Source organism: Harmonia axyridis, chromosome 7 (assembly GCF_914767665.1).
Source record: "Harmonia axyridis chromosome 7, icHarAxyr1.1, whole genome shotgun sequence".
Taxonomy (NCBI): Eukaryota; Metazoa; Arthropoda; class Insecta; order Coleoptera; family Coccinellidae; genus Harmonia; species Harmonia axyridis.
The window spans coordinates 20,153,172-20,176,693 of NC_059507.1; the positions used below are offsets into that span (position 1 = coordinate 20,153,172).

At 32.1% G+C, this 23,522-nt stretch overlaps 1 protein-coding gene and 2 long non-coding RNA genes across 11 annotated transcripts in view; 2 read left to right on the forward strand and 1 right to left on the reverse strand.

The window, feature by feature from the left end:
* The first annotated feature begins 8,068 nt into the window (after positions 1–8,068).
* LOC123684775 lies at positions 8,069–9,956 on the forward strand. The gene is made up of 2 exons (XR_006748181.1): positions 8,069–8,905; positions 9,772–9,956. It is a non-coding gene; the product is annotated as an uncharacterized LOC123684775 (long non-coding RNA).
* Positions 9,957–14,313: 4,357 nt separating this feature from the next.
* Positions 14,314–16,842, forward strand: LOC123684774. Its single transcript, XR_006748180.1, has 2 exons — positions 14,314–15,812; positions 16,618–16,842. It is a non-coding gene; the product is annotated as an uncharacterized LOC123684774 (long non-coding RNA).
* LOC123684773 (kinesin light chain) overlaps positions 16,769–23,522 on the reverse strand; it is a 33,353-nt gene continuing 26,599 nt past the window's right edge. For 3 of the 9 annotated variants that reach the window (XM_045624215.1, XM_045624214.1, XM_045624211.1), the window contains 4 exons: positions 21,857–22,083; positions 21,155–21,166; positions 20,148–20,282; positions 18,061–19,026 (listed from right to left, as the gene is read on the reverse strand). In XM_045624215.1, coding sequence (XP_045480171.1) covers positions 18,925–19,026; positions 20,148–20,282; positions 21,155–21,166; positions 21,857–22,083 — 476 coding nt within the window. In that variant the 3' untranslated portion in view covers positions 18,061–18,924. Of the gene's footprint in view, positions 17,763–18,060; positions 19,027–20,147; positions 20,283–20,674; positions 20,805–21,154; positions 21,167–21,856; positions 22,084–23,522 lie in introns of those variants that run through there. The other 6 variants (XM_045624218.1, XM_045624217.1, XM_045624212.1 and 3 more) reach the window with 4 other exon arrangements.

A 23,522-nucleotide genomic window follows, 5' to 3' on the forward strand; every position in this document is an offset into this window, starting at 1 on the left:
TAAGCATCTATGAACAGAACAATTATCGCAGTGCAGTTTCGCTTTCTACAATGCAAATATCGCTGTAATTTTCGATAATTGTTCTCCAGATACATAGAATTTTTGTCAGGAGGGAAATATTCATAGTAATTCTACTTGAGTTACAGAATAACAATTCGAAACGATTCCGATTCGACAGATACATTTCTATTCGATCCATACCATCTCTATTCGATTTTAGTTAAACAATAGGGCTGAATATTGAGAAATTTTGACACGCATCTTTGGAAGAATGCAGTGAAGAATACGGATTATCACTTAACATCAGCAAAACAAAAATAATGGTAGTATCTAAGTCACAACAAAACTTCTCTGACATAACCGTGCATGGTCAAAAACTTGAACGTGTGAGAAAGTATAATTACCTGAGAACTGTTGTCAACGAAAATAACGATAGCTCTGAAGAAATCAGGATCAGAGTGGAAAAAGCTAGAGCCACATTTACTAAAATGAAAAAGATATTCTGTGGGCGAGATCTAAGCCTTAAACTTAAAATTCGCCTTGTGAGATGCTACGTGCTGTCAATTCTTTTCTACGGAATGGAATCGTGGACATTAAAGAAGATTGATATCAGAAGGATAGAAGCATTTGAGATATGGATGTACCGTAGGATACTAAGGGCATCGTGGACAGAGAGAGTAACGATGGGGAGATCTTGCGGAAAATGCAGAAAGAGAAAGAATTGATAGTGACTATTAAAAAGCGCAAACTGCAATACCTGGGACATATTATGAGGGGAAATAGATACCAGTTGCTGCAGCTTATTGTCCAGGGAGAGATAATAGGGAAAATATCAATAGGAAGAAGAAGAAACTCATGGTTGAAGAACTTGAGAGCAACAACTGCCAATTGTTTAGATCTGCAGTATCGAGGCATAGCTTTGATGATAGCCAAACTTCGGAACGAAAACGGCACTTGAAGAAGAAGAAGATCTTTGGAAGCTTGGTACTAAAGTGAGAAAGGGGATATAGCACTGGCGGTGCCATCTGTGCGTCAGGCCAGGGATTTAATGGGAGCCTTCCTATTAATGAAATTAATTTATACGATTATTAGTCGTTCTCGATTGTGGTAAAAATTAATTAAATCTGATAATTTTTTTCACTTATATCCGTCAGTGACTTGTGTATTAAAATATGTGAGTAAGCAAAACTATCACAAAATTTCAAATCTCCACCCAATAATTGACAGAAAATAAACGGTAATGCCAACATAAGAATAAAATGAAAATGTATCTAACTGAATTCTCTTCTGAATTATCAACACAACATTTTGAAACTCAATTTTTCATTGAATATATTATTTGTCATTACGGAGTTGATCCTCCTGAAGGTGACTCAATGGCTACTGTTACGTCAAATAAGGTCAATATTACTCAAATCCCAAAGTATACCGATAAGCAGATCTTCTGCAATTTAATCAGTATTGTGTCAGAGAAAGTTATCATGTAGGTATTATGCGCATATTTGATTCCGGTGAATTCGTCAATAACAATTTGAATTTTTTTGTTATTAAATTTCAAAAAAGGAAAAACACTTGAGAAAACACAGGAACTTTTAAGCGTTCGATTATTCAGTGGCTGTTGGGCGCTTAAAGACCACACTCCATATTTTTCAATGATCTGCTCGAACGTTTTATGATCCTGATGAAGCCATCAATAAAAAATTATTATTCTTTACATTCATGTAAAATGTTGAACTCAATCGAGTCTGTTGTCACAGAAATATTGGGTATTTCTTGCTTATGAGCTTATGAGAAATATGAAATTTCTCAAGAAATTTGAAATTGTCATTTTACGTCCATGTGCGAATTTTCATCTCTATCAAAGATGCAGCTTTGGAATTACTAAGAAAACCCAAACGGCCATATACTCAATCGAATTTTGCTCATTAACGAACTCAACCTCTGAAAATTTAAAGTTTCTAGATCTTCATCTTCAAGAGTTTTCATGTTTACGGACGGTCAGAATCGACTTTGAGGACGAATTCGTCATCATTGAATCGAATCTTATCGTTATAGAGTATTTCCGGATCAAAATTCGAAAATTATGGACATTACGACAAAATGATAGAGTGATCTGTTCGGTGAAAAGAGTAAAAAGCAATTCCCCAAATTATCAAAAAAACTTGAAACAAATTAATCCATTCTCCGGAAGATAATATGATATTCAGATAGTTATCAGGACAGAAAAACTTCATTATTTTCAGCTACAAAGCTGAATTTACTGATAACTGACTTTAGGTATGAACATTTGAGGTAAACTCAGAAAATTCGAAAATCACAGACATTTGAGTGAATTGATTTCCTGCTTCCTTTGTTCATTCATAAAAAAAACAATTTAACTGAGAATAATCAAAAATTTTCAGTTATGAGGATAATAATAATTCAAAATTGATAACATTTTACATTGATCCGAGAAGATCGAGTAGTTCTAGGAACATATTTCCTCGGAAACCTCCCTCGAAAATTATGTAGTTCAAGCATCTATTTTCTAGCAAACCGACCAACAAAAAGACACCGAAAGTTATAAATGTCCTGAATAAATTCTAGTCGGATATTCTGCATCCTACGTAAAGCATGAAAACCCAACTGTGTGACATTACAATTTTCACGTTATAAATAAAAGTTTTCCCTTGTAATCCTAAATTATGAGGCAGTTTCAACCGTCTGATATTTTCACCTTTGTCCTTTCTAGAACGCAAGGATGGAGCTCAAATGGGTTTTTTAATGTAGGTATCAAGTTGGATTTTTGCAGATTTCTGATATGGCTAGATTTCCTGAAATATAGTTGAAAACCTTGTTTCGAACGATGATTCGATTGAATGAATGATATTTTATCTTATCTTGAATGCTTTATAATTTCGAATTTTGAGAACCAGATGCAATGGCGGATCGTCAAGGTACTTATTAGGGGGGTGGCGGGTTTAATGGTGTAATGAATATAAAAATTCTCTTATGTTAAAAGTAAAATATTGATATATTCCAAAAAAAATACAATACGAAATAATTAAAACGAATAAAATATACTAGTGGAATAAATTAAAGGATCAAAATAAAATTCGAAATTTTTAGCGGTTTTTCAAATGGCTATATTTTCGATAACAATGGTCGTATCTCAATCTGAAAAAAAGATTTTTGAAGCTTGAAGTTTATAGTTTAGAGATCTCATGATGAAAAAAAAAGCCCTTTTTTTATCAACTTTTCAAATTAATGTAGAGAACGAAGAAAATTTTTTTTTTGAGAATACCATAGCTATTTCTTGTAGAGAATTCATTCAAGATTTCAAAAAATCCCGTAAATTTTCTGTGCAAACATTGATTGGTGAGATATTGATGGATAAAGACAAAAAGGTCCTTTTTAATTCAATGTTCGATATTTCAGAGAGAAATGCTCGTATCGAAATTTTGAAAAAAGGATATTGAAGCTGCATGAACAAGTCATCTCATCCATATAATGGTTGAGTTGGAAAAAAAAATTCCAAGTCTGTAGGCCAAAAATAAAAACTGAAAAATTTCGCAGATATTTTAGACACTGTATTCATTAGGATTGGGCGGTACACGTTGCTTGAAAATTTTTTTCATCAATAGATCTCTAAACTATAAACTTCAAGCTTCAAAAAGCTTTCTTCAAACTGAGATACGACCATTGTTATCGGAAATACAGCCATTTGAAAAACCGCTTAAAATTTCGAATTTTATTTTGATCCATTAATTTATTCACCTAGTGTAGGTGGGTATGTCACTAAAAATATATATATTAATAAACACACAGCATTCTGCATATACAAAAACCAAATAATATACATTTCTAAAAGTTTTACAGGGTGTTCCTGAATTGGATGTTCAGAGGAAAATGAGAGATTCTTTGAATAATTTCTAGAAAAAAGAGTCCTATAAGGATGGGTCCGCAAACTGTTTGTTTTCAAAATATATGGTGTTTCTTGTAGTACCACTTTCAAGTGATGATTATACCTTGTTTATCGAATCTTCATTTATCTTCGCTGAAGATTGTGCAAATAAGTACCAAAACTAAAAAATAATTAATTCATCAAAACTTACCAATTAGTATATTTATAATAATTTTGATAACTATAGAATTCTTATAGTAGATACCTACGACAAAACTTACCAAAGTTTTTTTTACATTTCTCTACTTTATCAGTAGTCCACTTAAAAAAGTTCTGGAGAAAATGTTGTACATTTGTATTCAAAATCACATGATGAAAACTTTAAATTTGAATATCTAATTCAAATTTAAGTTGAATAATTTGTGGAAGGAAGGTGTTATGAGAAAAAACTTGAACTTTAACACCGGTATCTCAAAACAAATCGTTTTGGACACATGTTATAGGACTTTATTTTTTTAAATGAATCTGTCATTTTCGTATGTACCTTCAATTTAGGAACACCCTGTATAATCAATTCAAAACTGATGTCTTTACAAATAAATTGCAATTTGAATGAAACACATTAAATTGTAAAACACAGCACAGAAAAGTTTTCAATGCTAATAACTATGTTCAGTTCTTTGATAACTGCACGATAAAAATTTTGTGAGGAAAATGATACAAACAACCGAAAACAACGGGTAAGTGTATATCGATGACGAATGCAAAAACTACAGATGGCAAAACAAGAGGGACGCCGACAAAACAGGTAGAAACAGAAAAATAATAAACCTCGGACATAGACGTGCTTGTAGTGCAATAAAAGTAATCATCTGAAAGCGATAATAAACTCATAAACCGTAAGAGGGTCCGTTTTTTGCTGCCGTGCCGATTTTGAAGAAAAGTAAAAAGAATATTGATTCATTCCATGGAGAAATTTTCGTTTTTCGTCTTCGAAAAAATTCTGAAATTTTATATTTTGGCAATCTTCGGGGGAGGGGGTAATTACCACCAGTACCCCCTCATTTCTACGCCCTTGTATAATTGGTTGGAATTTTTTGAACGGGAATAGTCACTGGTATTCGTTCTTGTTCAAAGATGCAGCTATACAAAAAGCATTTGCATTTGCACTTGGTTGAAAGTTGAATCGGCTCAATAACTATGAATAATTCGACAAGGCTTGGGGGATTAACAACCCCCTTAAAATAACCTTTAATTTGCATTTGGATATAGAGTGGCATTTTTTAAATCCCATGCAATATTTCATTTTTATCTCGTGATCAAAAATATAAGTATTCAAGAAGAATATCGGAAATATATTACCCAATATATCTAACCACAAAACCGACATTGTTGAAATTCTGAATGTTGAGATGAAGTAGTAATTTCAAGCATCACGAGCAATTTTAATGTGATCACATCATAAGAACCATAAAGAATTCAAGAAGAATATCGAAGAATAAATAACCAATATTGCAGTACGAGAAAAAATCCGTAGATTTTTCGTGTATGTTAAGAATAACCATTTCAAGCTTGTTATAAAATTTCGTGTTGAATCAATCAGAATCATAGGAAATTATTTCAAATTTTGGAAAAAAATTTGGAGACCAACCCCAACTGCTCAATTGGCTCATCTAAACGAACGCTCACTAGCTCGGGACCTGGATTTACTTCAGTACTTTCCTCACTTTTTTATTTCACTAAAATCAAACCAAAACTAATGATTCAGTTCCAAATAAAACGTTAAAGAAATTATCTACATTTTTCAAACTCATATTCCTGCCAGCCTTTTTTTGAGACCATATGTCATCATATAAAATTACATAAAATACCCCGAAGAAATGATAAAACACAGTTTCCCGCGCAATTTTCAAACAAATTTTCTCTAAAATTGCTTTTTTCCATGCAACCAATATAATGCTCAACTAGAGGAATTTATATGAATGAAAATCTCGACAAGAGAATGAACCGAGGAAAGAGGTGCTTTAAAATTCAAATAGGGCACTATATCTTGGTAAACATGTCTGAGAACATGGATAACTTCCGTGTGAATTTTCTCTATTATGTTATAATAATGGTTTGTGCCTCCACTTGGATGTTAAAGTAACCTTTTTGTCGTGTCGCGATATTCTCGAGTAAAAATTCAAGAGAGCACCGACTTGAAGACAGGAGCTTTTGCGCGTTGGTTCGTCTGTCTATTTACACACTTAAAATCCACCCTGAAGATATTCAATGCCGTTATTCTTCGGTCAAATTCCGGATAACAGGAAGGACACCTATCCTTATACTGACCGCGCCATAACTGCTTCGATTGACGAGCAGAAAATTTTATTTTCTTCTTATTGTTGGATGACTTGTATCATAACAGTTCCCTTGAGTTGAAAAGTCCCGAGTTAACCTGTAAAAACACATTTTTTCTCAAAAATTCGGTTGGGGTAATACAGTTTCTCTAACTTTTCAAAACCTTTTCTAGATTCATCTTTACTTTCCAAATAGGCTTAACTTCCGCAATCAATTACTCATTAGAACCAAATTTATGTCCCTGGAGCATTTTTTTGAGGTCTGCATAAAGCGGGGGGCCAGAGCTGAACACATATTTTTTACATATTGAACGACATTTTTTTCAATGAATTAATGTAAATTTTTCATGAAAGTCTGATATGAAAATCTGAATGTACCTATAGGATAATATTTTCCATACTGTCAAACAGACTATCCAGCGTAATTCTGGAAAAATTCCCAGTGAAAATAACCCACATGCATATTCGTAGCAGAATAGTGAACACAGCAAAATTGAAAAATAATGGAAAAAGGCAACTTTAAATTGACATCTTTAGAGATATTTTTCAATTAATTGATGTAGGTATTAGTTGTACAACTTTGCTTTCGCCGTTTTGCAATAGATGATTGTAGCGTGTGATAGACAAAATGAATAGATGTCATACAACAAGCTTAGGTGTTTGTAAACATAACGCCATCGAAATATTTAGTCGATTTGTGACTGCGTCATAAAGTTATTCTCGATTAAACATGCCAGTTTACGAGTCAAATTTTCGTCATTTGCAGGAACTTCTAATTTTCTGCTTTAATATGATTGAATCTGCGGCTGAGGCTCATCGAATGCTCTCAAATATCTGTGGTGAGGCCACTATTAGTGAAAGAAAAGAACGCGCCGAGAATGGTTTCAACGCTTCAAGAAATTGTTGATTTTGACGTCGAAGACTAGAATGGCGGTGGAAGAGAGAAAGTTTTCGATGCAGAGTTGGAGGCATTTCTTGATCGAGACTCGTGTCAAACGCAACAAGAATTGGCAGAATTATTGTGAGTGACAGAACCTGCCATTTCAAAACGTCTGAAAGTCATGGGAATGATTCGGAAACAAAGAAATTGGGTGCCCTATAAGCTGAAGCCGAGAGATGTTAAACAGCGTTTGTTTGCTTGTGAACAGCTGCTTGCAAGGCAAAGACAAACGAGATTTATGCATCGCATTGTAACTGGAGACGAAAAATTTGTTCATTACGATAATTTCAAAAGCATGAAAATACCCCAGCCATGCTTTCACGTTGACGGCCAAACCGAATACCTATTCACGGTTTCAAGATCATGGTCAGTATTTGGTGGGACCAGCTCAGCGTAGTGTATTATGAATTATTGAAACCGACTGAAACAATCAAAGGCGATCGTTATTGAACGCAATCAATGCATTTGAGCCGAGCATTGAAAGACAAACGGCCGCAATACAACAAGATACATGATGAAGTGATATTACAGTATGACAATGCCCGACCCCATGTTGTGAAAGTGGTCAATACATACTTGGAAACGTTGGAATGGGAAGCCCTACGCCGCCCGCCATATTCTCCAGAAGTTGCCCCCTCGGACTATCACTAATTTCGATCAATGGCACACGTACTGACTGACCAGCACTTCCAGTCTTATGAAAAAGTAAAAAATTGGATCGATTCGTGGATCGCTTCAAAAGATGGCCAGTTTTTTCAACGCGGGATTCGTACTCTGCCCGGAAGATAGGAGAAAGTAGTTGCCAGCGATGGACGATACTTTGAATCATAAATTTATAACCAGTTTCTTACAATAAAGCCTCAAATTTCGGAAAAAAACGGCGAAAGCAAAGTAGGTAGCCTATGTAGGTAGGTACATTGTTCTTAAAGATCTGATAATAATATCCGTAATGATCCAGTGTATGACTAGGTTGATGATTTTTTATTATAATTTTTTCAATGTCAGTTAAGGGTTCTGTGCGAGTTATCTAGAGCGGAGAGTTTAAGTGCTCGGGATTTTTTTTTCTCTTATGCGGTAGTATTGGATTGGCTGTTTTTTACTTTCGATTTTGGTTGTTCTATTTTCATAATTAAATTAATTCTAGAGGGTTAGATGGAAGAATAGACACATGTTTTTGGTATCAATCTCACAGTGTTCACCATGTTGATATTGACCAAGATTGTGTGAACTAAATCTCGCCCTATGATATATAGTCATTTTATGGTGATTTGTATCAATAAAAACCATTATTATTATTATTATTATTATCTATTTGGAAATCAATGAATAGGACAATATTTTTCGTATTGTCAAACATCCTATCTGCGAATTATTCTCGTTGCGACCCTGAAATAACAGTTGTGATGTCGTACAGCTAACAGCTTTAGATTTGTTTGTATCATGGAAGTAAACCGTGTATCGATTTCTTGGGAAAACTCAAAGCAGCAGGAAATAACAAAAAACAACATGAAAGGAGTCACAACTAGATAACCCCTATTCAAATTGATTAACTCCATTCAAACGTTGTCTCACAATGTTATTGGCTCATCATGAATAGATCCAACTGGATAATTTTCTGTACGCTGTTTTTATTATGGGACTTCGGAGTTTATTCAAGTCCACCTCAGTTGAAACCTAGTGCCACTATTATATGTCCAGATAACTATATTTTGCTGAGAGGAGTTTGTAGAAAAACTGCTATTCGTAAGTTATCAATCTGATTTATCATATTCATGCTCTTTTTGGGTGTATAGATAATCATCTATGTTGAAATGTTGACTCAAACAATTCCTTAGATTTTTTCAATTTCATTCTATTTGGTCGGATGTTATTACGTTCATATAATTCTATTTCGCTACAGTTTAATGATAACAATAAATTAATAAAAAATATTGGATAAATTCATCATGTTATTTTCATTTACAGTAAAATTAAAAGCTAGCAAAAATTCTGAGAAATTTCTGTTTGTTTCTTCAGTCAGTTCATTACTACTCAACAATAACTGAACATAATGAAGTCGTTTTAATAATAACTTAATTTCAAATTCATTACACCATTCTGTTTCAATTTATGATGAAATTTTTTTCCGATTGACAGCAAATATTAATTTTGCAGACACATAGCAAACAACAAACGATTACCTTTCCAGTCTAGTCAGTAAAAGGAGTACTTTTCTGCCAACGCATCAAAATAATTATTCTCAATGGAAATAAAATATTTCATAAATTGTCAAACTATAATTATTATGTACCATGGCAACCAACCATTACAACAGTTACGAATTCTATCAAATTTTGTTTCAATTTATCACTACAGGAAAAATAAAAAAATTGTGGGAATTGTAAAAATTTGCACAATATAGGTACTACATTAATCATTATAAACAATAGGAGAAGAAATTATTTGTTCAACTCGGCAGCAAAGTCGATTTACTGCCTTAGCTAAAATCCTATAGCCTCGCTATGCACGACTTTGAACTATCAGCCGCGGCAGTCAATTTACTACTTTGCTGCGTGTAAAACAAATAACTATTGTTGTTCAAACTATAATCTAATACAGGTCTATTTCAGGCCACGCTTGTCCAAAGGGATTAACTCTCATTCGAGGAGAATGCAGATACGTTTTAGAATCGAATGAACCAAATTCTTCTGAAAGGTGAATTCATATTCTCAGTGATAAAATATGTAATATAGCGATCTGTGAAATATGAAAATTATATTTAGTTGCTTGTAAACATTTACATACCTAATCTTAACTATATTCTTCTTTTCTGAACCATCATGAGTTTCCTTATATTCACCTTCAAATTGATCAAATTGATGAGAGAAACTTAAGCATTCTGGATGAACGATAAATTATCAAGACCATACACTTAGGTAATATTTTTTCTGTATCGAAATAAACATCTATAAAATAAATGATAACAGTATACACTTCAACAACAACCAACTGAGATAAGAAAAATGCCTAAATTTGAAAAACAAGATGGGGGTGAAAAGATTGATATCCTGATGTCCCAAATGAATACCTACCAAAAGCATAAAATGAGTGATTTAGAGGATGGGATTGAGTAGAGCCAGTTAACCAGGAATGAAAAGAATGATTCTGGTACTTATACACTTATACAAGGTGAGTCAAAAATATGTACCGAGCTTTTTGGGGTGATAGAACATTTAAAAATAAGTATTGTTTCATGAATAAACCTATGGCCCAGAATACATGTTAAGGGAGATATATCCTCCCATGGTTAAATTAAAAATTTTTTCACGCATAACATTCAAACGGTAAATGCCACCAGGTAAAAATTTCGTGCATAAATATATGTTATTAAAATATTTTTTTTTATTACACTTCTACATTTCTGATATTGTTTAAAGGGTTTATTTAGAGGGTGAGTTATGATTTCTTCAGGGCAACTCCTTTAGTTGTATTCGTTTTGGTGAAAAAAAGGAAGCATTTGATGGAGCGAAGAAAATTACATAAAAAAGTACTCTTCTCCAGACACAAAAAATTGAACCGTTGTCGAGATATTTGAGTTTTTGTTGTCACATGATGTCGGCAGATTCATTCATCGCGAGATTCATCGATAACCATAGAAGTTGTTCCAAAAAATATGACCCACCCTCTAAAAACACCCTTTATAACAATATCAGGAATGTAGAAGTGTAATAAAAAATGTATTATTACAACATACATTTATGCTCAAAATTTCAATCTGGTGGCATTCACCGTTCAAAAGTTATGCGGAAAAATTTTTGCAATTTTATCAATTTTGGAAGAATATATCCCTCTTAATATGCATTTTGGGCCATAAGCTTATTCATCAAACTATACTTATGTTTCAATGTACCTACTATCACCCTCAGAAAGCTCGGTACACATTTTTGACTCTGTGTATATTTGGCTAATTATATTTTAATTTTGAGTTAGGCCGTTAAACATTTACCGAGTACCCAACTTTCAAGTTGAATCAGTCAAAATTTGGAAGAGAAACATCTTATACAAGAATGTTTCGAATAAGGTTAATGGTTCGAGGGGGAAGTCCATTTATGCCAGAACCTGTTCCAATTAATTCCCTCTTGTGGGGTTACAGGGATCAACTTTGGAATTTCAAATCTATGTTAAGAAAATCAACCGGTATTTATTTCTTCGTTTTCGGCAAGTATCAGAATCAACATCAATTAACCAGTATCTCAAAAACTAGAGCTGATAGAAAACATCTGGTGGTGTTTTGGAATCAGCACATTAAAAGCATTCATTCGTTATAAAATCAGTTACCTATTGGCTTTCTGGAACCAAATTTTTTTCAATTTTTTCGTCCATATAATACGGGGGGTACTATTTATGTATTGAGAATTGGCAATACTGATATTGCCAGGTAAAATCTGATATTGACATCGTAAAATTTGACATTTTTTGTGTTATAAGTACCTACCCATGATGTTTTGAGGTACGAGCACAATTTTTGTTGTTTACGGTAAATTGAAAATTTCATCTCTGCCAAAATATGAAAATTTTTGAGCTATGAAAATAATGACTTTCGACGTGGTCTAACTTAAGAAAAATGCATCTATCAATTAAATTGAAATTTTGGTGATGAAGCACCATTTAAAGTCACTGTATATCGCTAGTACACTGAATTCAAACGTGAACGTAGTTCGCTCACGGAAGAAGTTAAAGAAGTTTGTCCAAAATACGTCGTTGTGCCGGAAAATATTGATGCTGTGCGAAAACTAATTGGAGAAGATCGTCATGTGACATATCAGGAAATTGAGAGATGTTTAAGCATTAGTATGACTAGCATTCATAAGATTTTGCACGAACATTTGTGTGTTCGGTAGCTCTGTGCAAGTTGAATTCCACATTTATTGAATGATGCTCAAAAAATTGCTAGTGTCGATTGTTGCCGTAAAATGATTTCGAAATACGACTGTGGTGCATCCAAAGCGTATACAACATCGTCACAGGTGACGAGGTGACGAATCTTGGATTTATGCATACGAGCCAGAAAGAAAAGGCCAATCGGCAGTTTGGGTGTTTCAATGTGAAGCAAAGCCAACAAAAGTTGTTCGTTCTCGAAGCGTTAAGAAGCAAATGGTGGCGTCATTCTTCACGGAAACTGGCCATGTGGTAATTGTGGCTCTTGAAAATCAAAAGATCGTTAATTCAGAGTGGTATGAAACCATTTTTTTGCCTGATAATTTCGGTAAATCGAGAGAATTAAACACAAAACGACGAATCATCTTGCATCATGACAATGCGAGTTCACACACATCAAATCCAACGAATGAGTACATACTTGGACACACAAAAATCAAATTAATGGGTCATCTGCCTTACAGCCCCGACTTAAATTAAAAATAAACTTCGTGGACAACGATTTTCATCACCCGAAGATGAGGTTGAGGTCTTCAAAACGCATGTTTTAGAACTACCATCTTCTGATTGGAAAAAATGGTTCGATTGATGGTTCAATCGCATGCTAAAGTGTATAGATCTTGAAGGCGATTATTTTGAAAAGCAATAAAAATATTCTGCATCGAAATCACTTGTTTATTTTTTGTATTTTCAATACATAAATAGTAACTCTCGTATTACCTCCCTGAACATCACGCGTACCAATAAAGTAGTGTTCCAATGACTTGAAGAATTGGTTGTACCAATACAGCGATTTCAACAATCTTCATTAAAATATTGAATTGATAATCAGATCCTATAACAAGGCACCAATATCTTCAGAAACTATACAAATTTCCGTTTGATACGTATCCAATTACCGTTCAATAATCTTCTGGATATGAACTATCTCAGTTACCTAGGAAATAACACCTACTACTGGATAAGATAAAAAATGAAGTTAAAGACTTCCTTCGAGGATGTACATCGAGTACATATAAAGCTCGATGACAATCGTCAAGAAACACAGTCCGAAACGTGAACCTATCTTTTCCTAATATGAAGCTCACTCAATTCTTCGGAGTACTCCTTCTCTTCGTAGTTGGTTTGATGGTAACTGAAGGGAACAACATGTATATTCCCAAGAGAATGTGCCCACCGGGAGAATATGTAGTAGGAAATGGACCTTGTAGACCAATAGAAATCTACGACCGGTAAGTACCCCTACAACTGAAAATATCGCATATCTTGAAATATAATCACTTGAAAATACACATTGTATCGAGAAAGTACCGCTTGAAGTAACAGTTGATTAAATTTTTTATTTTTTTTTTAATAGATAAAAAAATAATATATTTATTTTCGAAATATTTTTATTTTATTTTAAACCATGTCTCCGTTGGATTCGAAATAACAAATTAACGAATATATATTTTCGAACATCAAAAAAAAATTAATATCTACTATCACCCATCTTATACTGGCTCTACAAACAAGTGTCCTAACTATTTCCACTATCAGTTATGTAGTATATTTGTTTCGATCAACTTTTAATATAATTAAATTTTATTCAGTTGATAATATTTACTATTAGAAAAGTGTTTCAAGATAAAAAAAACTATTTCCACTCGACTATCTGCCTTGCAATCATAGTTCCAGATATCTCCTGCCTTGCAATCATATTTCCGAAAACCATTCAAATAAATCATCTCCATTCTTTATATCTAGAACTTTTTTTAACTAAAACGTATTTGAAACAAACTAAGTTTATCTTCATTCATTCATTTAGATTATTTTTTGATTTAATACTTTATAAAATTACTATATCAATTTCTTTCAACAAAATATGATGAATTAAGAAGTTTTTGATTGAAAATTCATAACACTACGTATCAATAAGAGAAGAGAAGAAAATGTGTCATTATATTTATTGAAACGCTATCAGTTAATGACCGTCAAAAACTTACTTACCCGGTTTTGTAACGGTCACTTTTATTTTAGTAAAAATTATATTCTACCAAAATCTCACTTTGATCAAGTCAGTTGTCCTCGAATCGTTGTACAAAAAATTATATCGAAATTGTTTTCATTTGATAGAAGATATAAAAGGAAATTGAAGAATTTAATACTGATTTTTTTTCAGAATGGATAACTAAATGATGAAAAGCTCTCTATGGAAGAAACAACATTTCAGATTTGAATTCAACAAGGTAAGTACATAAACTATATTCCTCTGTATGGTCTACATGTAGTGTACTCTTTGCTTGCCAAGTAGTGAGGCTTAGAAACGGTTATATTTCATTGAAAATAGTCGAAATTCAACAAACATTCGGAAACTATTCCTTCCGTTGCAAATTGATAAGGATTGATTATCATAAATCAATTGGTTTTTTGAATATATTTTTCGTCAGCAGAAATGATTCAATTATCGATCATTTTTACACAATATTATTTTTATTCCCGTCAACTCCTAAAACATAAAAAGTGGGCCACTCTTTGCTTCACAATTGTTCAGTCTGACAAATGTTGCAGTCCAAATTTTAACAGTTTGTTCTGATAGAGGTTTCAATCTTAATAGACCTTTTAGTGTTTTAGTCGTTTTTCCTTAATTTTTATACATTTAACAAAGTTTTACTGTTAATTTCCAATATTCTCTGTACTCAAATCCAAGGACGTGATGACACCGAACCTAGTTTGAAAAACGTTTTCCGTTTGATTCTTTGATGTCGATGATTTTACATTTTTTTTTAAATTTTCGCTTTTTCAGAAGCACATCTTCATGAATTCATATCATTTCAATGCCAATGAAATCGTATTTGTTGATACCAAACAGATTTCGCAAACGGGATTTACTCATTTCATTCACAATGAAGTTGTTTTGATTGAATTGATAAATTATCTGATTTATCACAATCAATACAAATAAATACGTAAATAAATAATGATGTCACATTCTTGGAAGATGAATTAAATGTATACTTTCATCTCACTTCAGATTCAATGAATTTTATCATAGATAAATGCAGCATACGAGCAAAATTCATGAAAGAGGATTCAATAAAAGAGATGTAAGATAGTATCGAAGCTTCCACTTTTTCAACATATAAACCACAATCCGTTTACTGATCATGGTAGCCGATGCCCTGAACTACAAAAAATAACCATAAATGTACTCACTTATGGAATGTACAACGTAAACCTAGCAATAAACTAATTACACTCCTGAAAGCAGAGAAAGATCTGACTACAGCTCAAATGGAAAATAATTTATCGCTATTCCAACATTAATATCCAGAGTTTTGACATACATTACTCGCATAATGGAAAATCCATTTAGCTCAAAATAAATAACACTTCAATTCACGAATTTATAGTATCATTTATCACACAAAAATCGATTTGCTTCTTTATCACAGAGGAAAGGTACTTAAATGATAAAACTGATAACTTCGTTCAGTTAACACCAGTTTGATCTCAGGTATTGTTGATAGCGAACGTAACATAGAAGAAATCGTTATGGCTTCTTCTAAATACACTTTTATTTTGCTTGCTGCGCTTATTTTATTATTGGGTTTGTGCACATCAGTAATGAGCGAACCTGATGTTGGTGTCACTGGAGTGGGACACATAATTGATGCTGGATGCAGGGAAGGATACGTTAAAATTAATGGAGTTTGTGTAGAAGATCTTTGAGTATTTCATTTTAAATTATTCCGTGAGTATAAAAATTTTTCTAATTTTAAAGTTTTTCAAACTTCTGCACTGTTTGGGGTCTGTATTCGACTGTTGAGTTCGTTAATGGGCAAAATCCAACCAGCGGTTTCGGATTTATAGCCATCTGAAATTTTGTTTTTCATGCAAAAAAAAGTGATTTGATCGAATTCAAACCAGGTAGTTAGTTGCCAAATGCCTAAAGAAAAGATTATGCAAAATTTCGTGAGGATCGTTCCACTGAGGAATCGAAAAAAAATCTTCTAAGCCTGAAATCTCGTAAATTATTCGCAATATTTGGCTAAAATTTCATTTCAACATATTGGGGGTCGAAAAAGTCGGTTGCATAGCTTCTTTGTCAAAGATTAAAGTAAGATATTTCCGAAAAATTCATTGAAGTTTTTACAAATAATTTCGTCATTCGCGATCTCAAGAGTAATAAACATATGTTTATTACTCTATGTTTGCGATAAATGAATGAGACGTCACTTTGATATAAACCATCAAAATTTGTTGAACATAGATGTTCATAGAAGCTCATTTAAATAAGATGTCAGTTGGATATATAGCACAGGAGTATCCAATTTTTCTAGAAAATTTATAGTTCAGACTAAAATCGTATTCTTCTAGAGAAGCAGTGAAATGTATTCAACTAACACCGAACAAAAGCCAAAAACTTCTGACCTGACTTTTAAGGCAATGCTATTTCTGAAATCATAGAAATATTTGATGCATAAGTTGTTGAGTATTTTCTTTTTTTATTTTTCTATACTATTTCAATTATTGATACATTTTCTCTATTTTTTCAGCTTGGCCAATCCTTCCATATTTACATCAACTCTTCAAATTAGTAGTAAAAATTTAATAATTTTTCCAAAGAGATAGAAACCTTCATTTTTTTCCTTAAACAAATTCCAGCTATTGAGGACAATCAATGTACATCAAACAGTAATACAATAATTTATATTGTTATATCGTATTTTATTTTAAATATCATATGTAGCAAAGCACATTAATAAACCATATTGCATTGATACATTGATTTGTAAAAAAGCTCCTAAACCATACTTAATCCTAATCAACGCTTTGATGATGATGATGAGATGTCATTTTATGGAATGATGAAGTGCAGAAGTAACGGTCACTAATATTAGAATCGATTCATAATTAAGGAATAAATTACCTATCCGTAAGGCAAAGGCAAACATGAAAATATCATCATCATTTTAACAGAAACGTAATTTGAAACTTACATCTATTCGATATACGAACAAAGAAACTAAATAACAAAAAAAAAATAGAAACTGTTCAACAAAGTGAGGAGAGTGAGATTCAAATATTTCCTAGAGAAATCAAATGGAAATGATTCATTGATTTCCAAGCGTTCAATTTTGACAACAGTGATCAAACAAAATTTTGAATGTCAGTTTGAAGTATCACATTTGACGACAACATTGCACAAAAAGTCCTACATAGTTGCACTTTCTGGAATTATTTTTATTAGATGTAAGTACTCGAATCGGTTAAATATTTTTCCACTCTCTCGACAAAGCTATTAATTGAATTTCAGTTTGTTTTTCACAATAAATTGAAGAAATTCCTTTAGATTTCGCAAAATATCACATAATAGAAACAGTATGCAACCTATTTCAACCACAAGTTGAAACCTGGTTCTTTTGATTTATAGGAAAGTTTGATAAAGCTCATTAGAATAAGACCCTTCACTGAATTTTCAGTGGAGCTATTTTCATGTACTCAGAGTTTTGAAGAATTCAGCTCACTCATCAAGAAGTTTCTTCAAATAAATCATTCCTTCCATATATAAAATATATGCAATGAAAATGTTTATAATAAGCATAACTAAAACTTTCAAAAATATGAGTTTGAACTGCATTGAGAAATACTTCCATATTTGCTGAGAATCGTCTCCTTATGATCTAAACCTTCTGCCATTCTGAAATGAGATAAAGCGAGATTGTATAATGACGGTAATGAGAATATCACATCTAGAACTTCAAAGTTTAGTGGGATACTTACGATGGAAATTGTTCACATGCAGGTGCAAATCATTAAACATAAAAGTTATTAAGAAGCCAAAATTAGACAAACTACAAGTGCCGATAAAATGAAAACCTACGCAAATAGTATTTTTCAAAGGAAACGATGAAGCACTCAACATGATAGACCTTATAAGCATATTATCAACTCCATGAGAAATGTACGAAAATTTTAGGAGATCAAATAAAAAAAAATAAAATTTTATGGATTTATTTTTAACAAACATAATTCAACACATCTTGTTAATTATACATTGAATATACAATATTATTTCATTCACGTTACCTTTCGATAATCTACTTGAATTATGTATAAAATAATTTTCTTGAAAATGCATCTTGTAAAAATTGCACGAATTCTACTAAAATTTAATTGACCTAGCAGGCTTTCATTCACAATATTTGATCGTTTCATGAGAAATTCAATTCATATATATGTGTTACAATAGTGCGTAATTAGTGAAATTTTTCTGTCCTTAAAGCTTTTTAATAGATTTCCATGATAACTTAAAATAAAAAAAAATATCATCACTGGGTCCGTAATTTTGAATAATTTCGTGATAAAACACTTTGTTATGATTTAAATCCATTAAATTATGATTTGAATCAATTAATAGATAAATGTTTGAATAAATTAAGAAAAATATACTATGTTCAATTTCGAAATTATTCAAAGGATAATATGAAAATTCTAATAACGAATACATAAGGAAGTAGAAAAATGCTATTCAGAAGAGTTGTTTAAATCAGTTAAGCAAGAAGCCTTATTTCTCCATTGAAAAATTAATGAAGATAAATTACAGTAATAAATAAAAATTAGTTTCCACATTTATATCAACGCCCTCGTTTCAAACAACATAAACTTTATCAACTTCGATCTCACTATAGGAATCAATTGCATAAATTCGATTAACAAGTACTTTGAAAATCATTCAAAAATGTCCATAGTAACCTCAATGATTTCAATTCTGTCGTGCATTTTAAGAGTGGAATGTCGATTACTAATAATCATTAGATTAATGTCGAAGGGCTTTTTTTGGATGAAGCTAGTTCGATGGATTAAGAGCTAGGTTTGGTAGTGGCCGAATTTATACCCAAGGCGTTAAAGAGTTTGGTTTTCAATCCTCCCTTTTCAGTATCTGGAGTCCTTGCAGTACTAGGCTGTTGAGAAACAATAAGAATCAGGCAAGGTTGGAAACTAACTACCCTAATACTAGTGTATCAGATATTAGGCAAAGCCCAGCAAAGCGAAGTGGCATAGTTAATGTATAAAAATATTCATTTTTTAAAGGTTCAGACACATTATAGACCGGTTTTTTGTGATCGGCATTTTAAATTAACTGAATTTTTAAACACCATGTGAAAGGTTTACCAAAAGGAATTATTCAATTTAAAATGGTTATAGTAGCAACACTGCGTATTATTTTTTGACTTTTCCTGTGGCTTGTATTCAGTAGGTTATGCCATTTAATCATAGAAAGATACACTCTTCAACAACGTTCAGAAATTTTCGAATCGTTTTATCAAAATCTCAAATGATTTGTGAATACTGATCGAAATTTAAAAAGAATATGAACATTATTCAGTTAATTGAATCACTATTCATCATATTGTAGACAAATTTAAAATCGGTACCAAATTCGGCTCATTAGTTGACACTGGCACCTACTCTTGTACCTTTTAAAGAAAATTAATTTTCGAATTTGAGTAAAATACGAAGATACTGAGTCAATAAAATGAAAAATGTCGTCTATGAATTCTTCCGAAATTTCCCTCGATATTCACAAATAAACACTAATTTTGATGGAACAATTCAACAATTTCTAAACGTTATTGAAGCGTGTATCTTTCCTCTATTAAAAAGCTAAACCTATAACACTAATGTTCGAAAATTTAACTTTTAATAATGTAATTTGTATAAATTGCACGTTATGAGTAAAACCACGTAAATAAAATCGTATAGAACTTTAGGTCATGGGTTTCTACATAGGCAGCTGAAGAAGAATTGAGTAATGGAGTTGATAAATGCCTAGCATCGATTTAGATACAGAAAAATTATTGCGTAAAAAAAATAAGCATTGCTGAGATTGCATAAAATTAAAACCAACCTAGTCATAACCTAAAAACCTAAGGAAACAAATATTGCGGAAACATTCAATTCAGTGAAAGGATCTCTGTCTTGCACATCCCCAGGTTAAAGCCGGAAAATGTTAGTATGGAAAAGAATGAATAAATAAAGACAGAAAACCTTCGACAAGCCAAAGCAAAAACATTCTACTCACTTCGTCACCGTCATAGGTCATTTCTAGAGATTCTCTTGATCCTCTTCTTGAAGCTCTATCTTTTGCTCCGCTAGATTTACGTTTGTCAAGGTCACCGAGAAGGTTCACTTTAGAATGCTTGACAATATCAAGGGCCTGCCAAAAACAAAAATCCTATCATAACTGAGGAACTAAAAGGCTTTCAAAAAGAAAATAAATATCAACTAAGGTGTTCTGATAACATAAGCAAAGCTCGCCATTTTTTCAATATTTCCGCATTAAAAAATAACAAGGGGCTTTTTCTTAAAAAAAAAAGACGTATTTGATAAAAAATAGTTTTTAAACTGGGCATGTGATCTAGGGATTGGGATTCCTCAAGGTTCCAATCTGGGTCAACGCAATGTTCACGATATTGTTCCCGCTATTTGGCAAATGTTGCTTAAAACTAATCCTTTGACTATTGCCCTTAACAATCAAACTTAGCTGAAGCAAACTATTCTATAAAGTCAAAGCAATGTCCATTCTATGTGATAAAGCTTCTATTGATGCTATGTGGAATGAGGAAGAACTCTATGAAGTTATCGCTATTTGTGCGTATTTATTCACCTTCTCCTGTATATTCTGAGGAAAGGAAAATCTAGAGGTGACATTCGGATGTTTATGTGCCACATCCTTGCCCTAAAATTACACATATCCTAGTGAATAACACTTCAGAAGTATTTGTACTTTTCCACCTTAAAAGTAAAACTCGTGCTTTCGTATTTTGAGCTCAACCTCTTCACTAGATTCAAACGAAAAATCGTAAACAAATGGAATATAAAAATGGTATAAAATTAACTCATGTTGAGAGCTACAGTATTCGTTCCCTTTTAAAAGCAATAGGTATTCTGTGTATATAAAAAAGCAATCCAAGGGTGTGCTGTTGTTGACATTGAGTATTACTAACGTTTTACACATCAACACATAAACATAATCAGTATATTCAACTTCTACTCCACATGAAAACAATATAGAGTTTTTACACTTACTTGTTGTACGTGCTGCAGCATAAGAAAAAAATAAAAATTACTAAGCTATTAAATGATAATATGAAAGTTCTGAATTTGCTGGCTTATACAATTATAATACTTCAAGTCGCAACTTCAATGTGATTGCTATACTAATGAAGCTTAAATTGATATGTTATCATATTACTACTGTGAACTAATCATTGCAGCCATAAGTCGCTGTATTCTAAAAAAAAGTACAGTGCTTTAATGAGCAAAATTTTATAAGTATCACATTTTTAATTAATAAATTATTGAAGTAGTTATGTTCCCTAAACAAAGCTGTCAAAAAGAATTATATCAGTTTCTGTGAAGTTACTGTACTTAAGTTTCTTTTATTTTTTGACAAAAAATACAACCTAGTATATCAGATACTTTTCAAAATGAACTATGGAGTAACTGAAAAAGTAATTTATTGGCAACTAAAATGTAATTTGAAATATGTATTCAAATTCATTTTCAAAAAAGGAACTAGATACTCAAAGTAACTTCATATACTCTTCGGAAGTAACTTATCTAGTGAATAGATACTTTATAAAAGTATTGTACAACTAAACTGTAAAAAATGTGTCAGATTGTATAGTTTCCTCCTTCATGTCACATTTGATAATGAACAAGAATATAAACAGTTATAAGGCGAAAAGTAGATCGAAATCGTGTCACCTGTAAGAAGCAAATACTAACCTCTTTACGACTTCTCAAAGCGCAATCTTCCAACGTTTCGGCAGCTTCGTATTTACCTTGACGCCGGTAGAGGGCGCCTAGATTCTTCAGTGTGGTAGTAACAGTGGGAGAGTCAACTTTGGCTGCTTTATGCCAACCCCCGTACTCACCGTAAGGGGCGTTCTCCTTATTCCTAGCTTTATTCTCCTCCCTTTCCTCTGCTACTTGCCAAATGGGCTTATTGTCACCTGTAGTGAACAAAGTGTTGTCACTACAAAGATTTTGGCAATTTCTGATCGAGCACCGAATATCTGTCTGTACTTAGAGAACACACTTCAAGAAGTTAGCAGAGAAATTTGAATTTTTTTTTTTTAGTTCCTTCAAATTGTTCAAACATATTAACTAAACATAGAATTATCATAGTTCTCAACAGAATACCCTTCACCAGCTTCTTCATGAAATGTACTCCTTTGATTTGAGTTATACAGGGTATTTATTGAAATTTTGACTCTTTGGGGAAGACCAAATAAAATAAAACACATCATGCAATTCGGATTGTATATTGCAACAGAAAAAAAAAATACATCAACTTGGGACAAAACACTCTGTATAACTAAAACAAATAAAACCATGCCCCCGTTAAGTTCCGTAAGTGGAAAGCAACCAAGTCTACAAACTAATACTATGATAAAATATCGAAAATATAATTGCACCAATAAGAAGCAGTCGGCAAGATAGATTTCGATAAATTAATTCTTCGATCAACGGATAATTCAAAAATTTTACTTATTCATAATTAAAATAGCAACCACAAAAGAATTAACAGAAAGGCATCACAGAAATACATTTCACAGGACAGCTCTAAAATTAAATACCATTATTTTATACTGATAAAAGAAAGCTGAATTAGTAGATAAATTTATAATAGAAAAAGGCAGTGAAGTTAACAGTGAAGATAGTAAGTAAATTATTTACTTCTTTTGATCTATTGTACTCTTACTCTTTGATATTTTTATCGTTGGTTGAGGAAAACTTTGAATTTTATACTAACAATAAAACTATTTATTTCAATTCTTTTTGAAAATTCATTATAATTATCTACTCAACCGATATTAACAACTTCATAACAGACAAATTACTGCTGTAAATGTCGAGGATTTTAAATATATTCCTTTTCAGCCAATGGAAAATTAAACCAAAAATATTACATCATTCTTTAATGAGTGAATATTTCAAGAATATGGTTACTTGAAAAAAATCAATTTCGATTTAATAATTTCCACAGGATCAATTTTCTGTATAAAAATGATAAATATCAATTCTTCAAAAAATATAATTCAGTGTATTTCAATTATTAGATTTTCCAATTGTTCAATGTTGTTTCTCCAAAAAAATTAAGTACTTTCCAAAATAATAATTTGACATCAAGAAAAAATATCTACCTCACTCATCAAACCATGCATTTCATATAGCACCAAGTATTTACTCAAAAATTCAAAATCTTACTGTTACTGTTAGGTCACATCTAAAACCATTTTTCGCGACCTACACTGATATTGGAATGTCATAATCGTATATAATACTGCATAGAAACTGCCTCAATTTAGGAACATTCTCAAAGCTTTATAGTCATGCTTCTCAATACTAAATAAAATATAGTTACACTAATGTTAAGTTAGGAATAGAA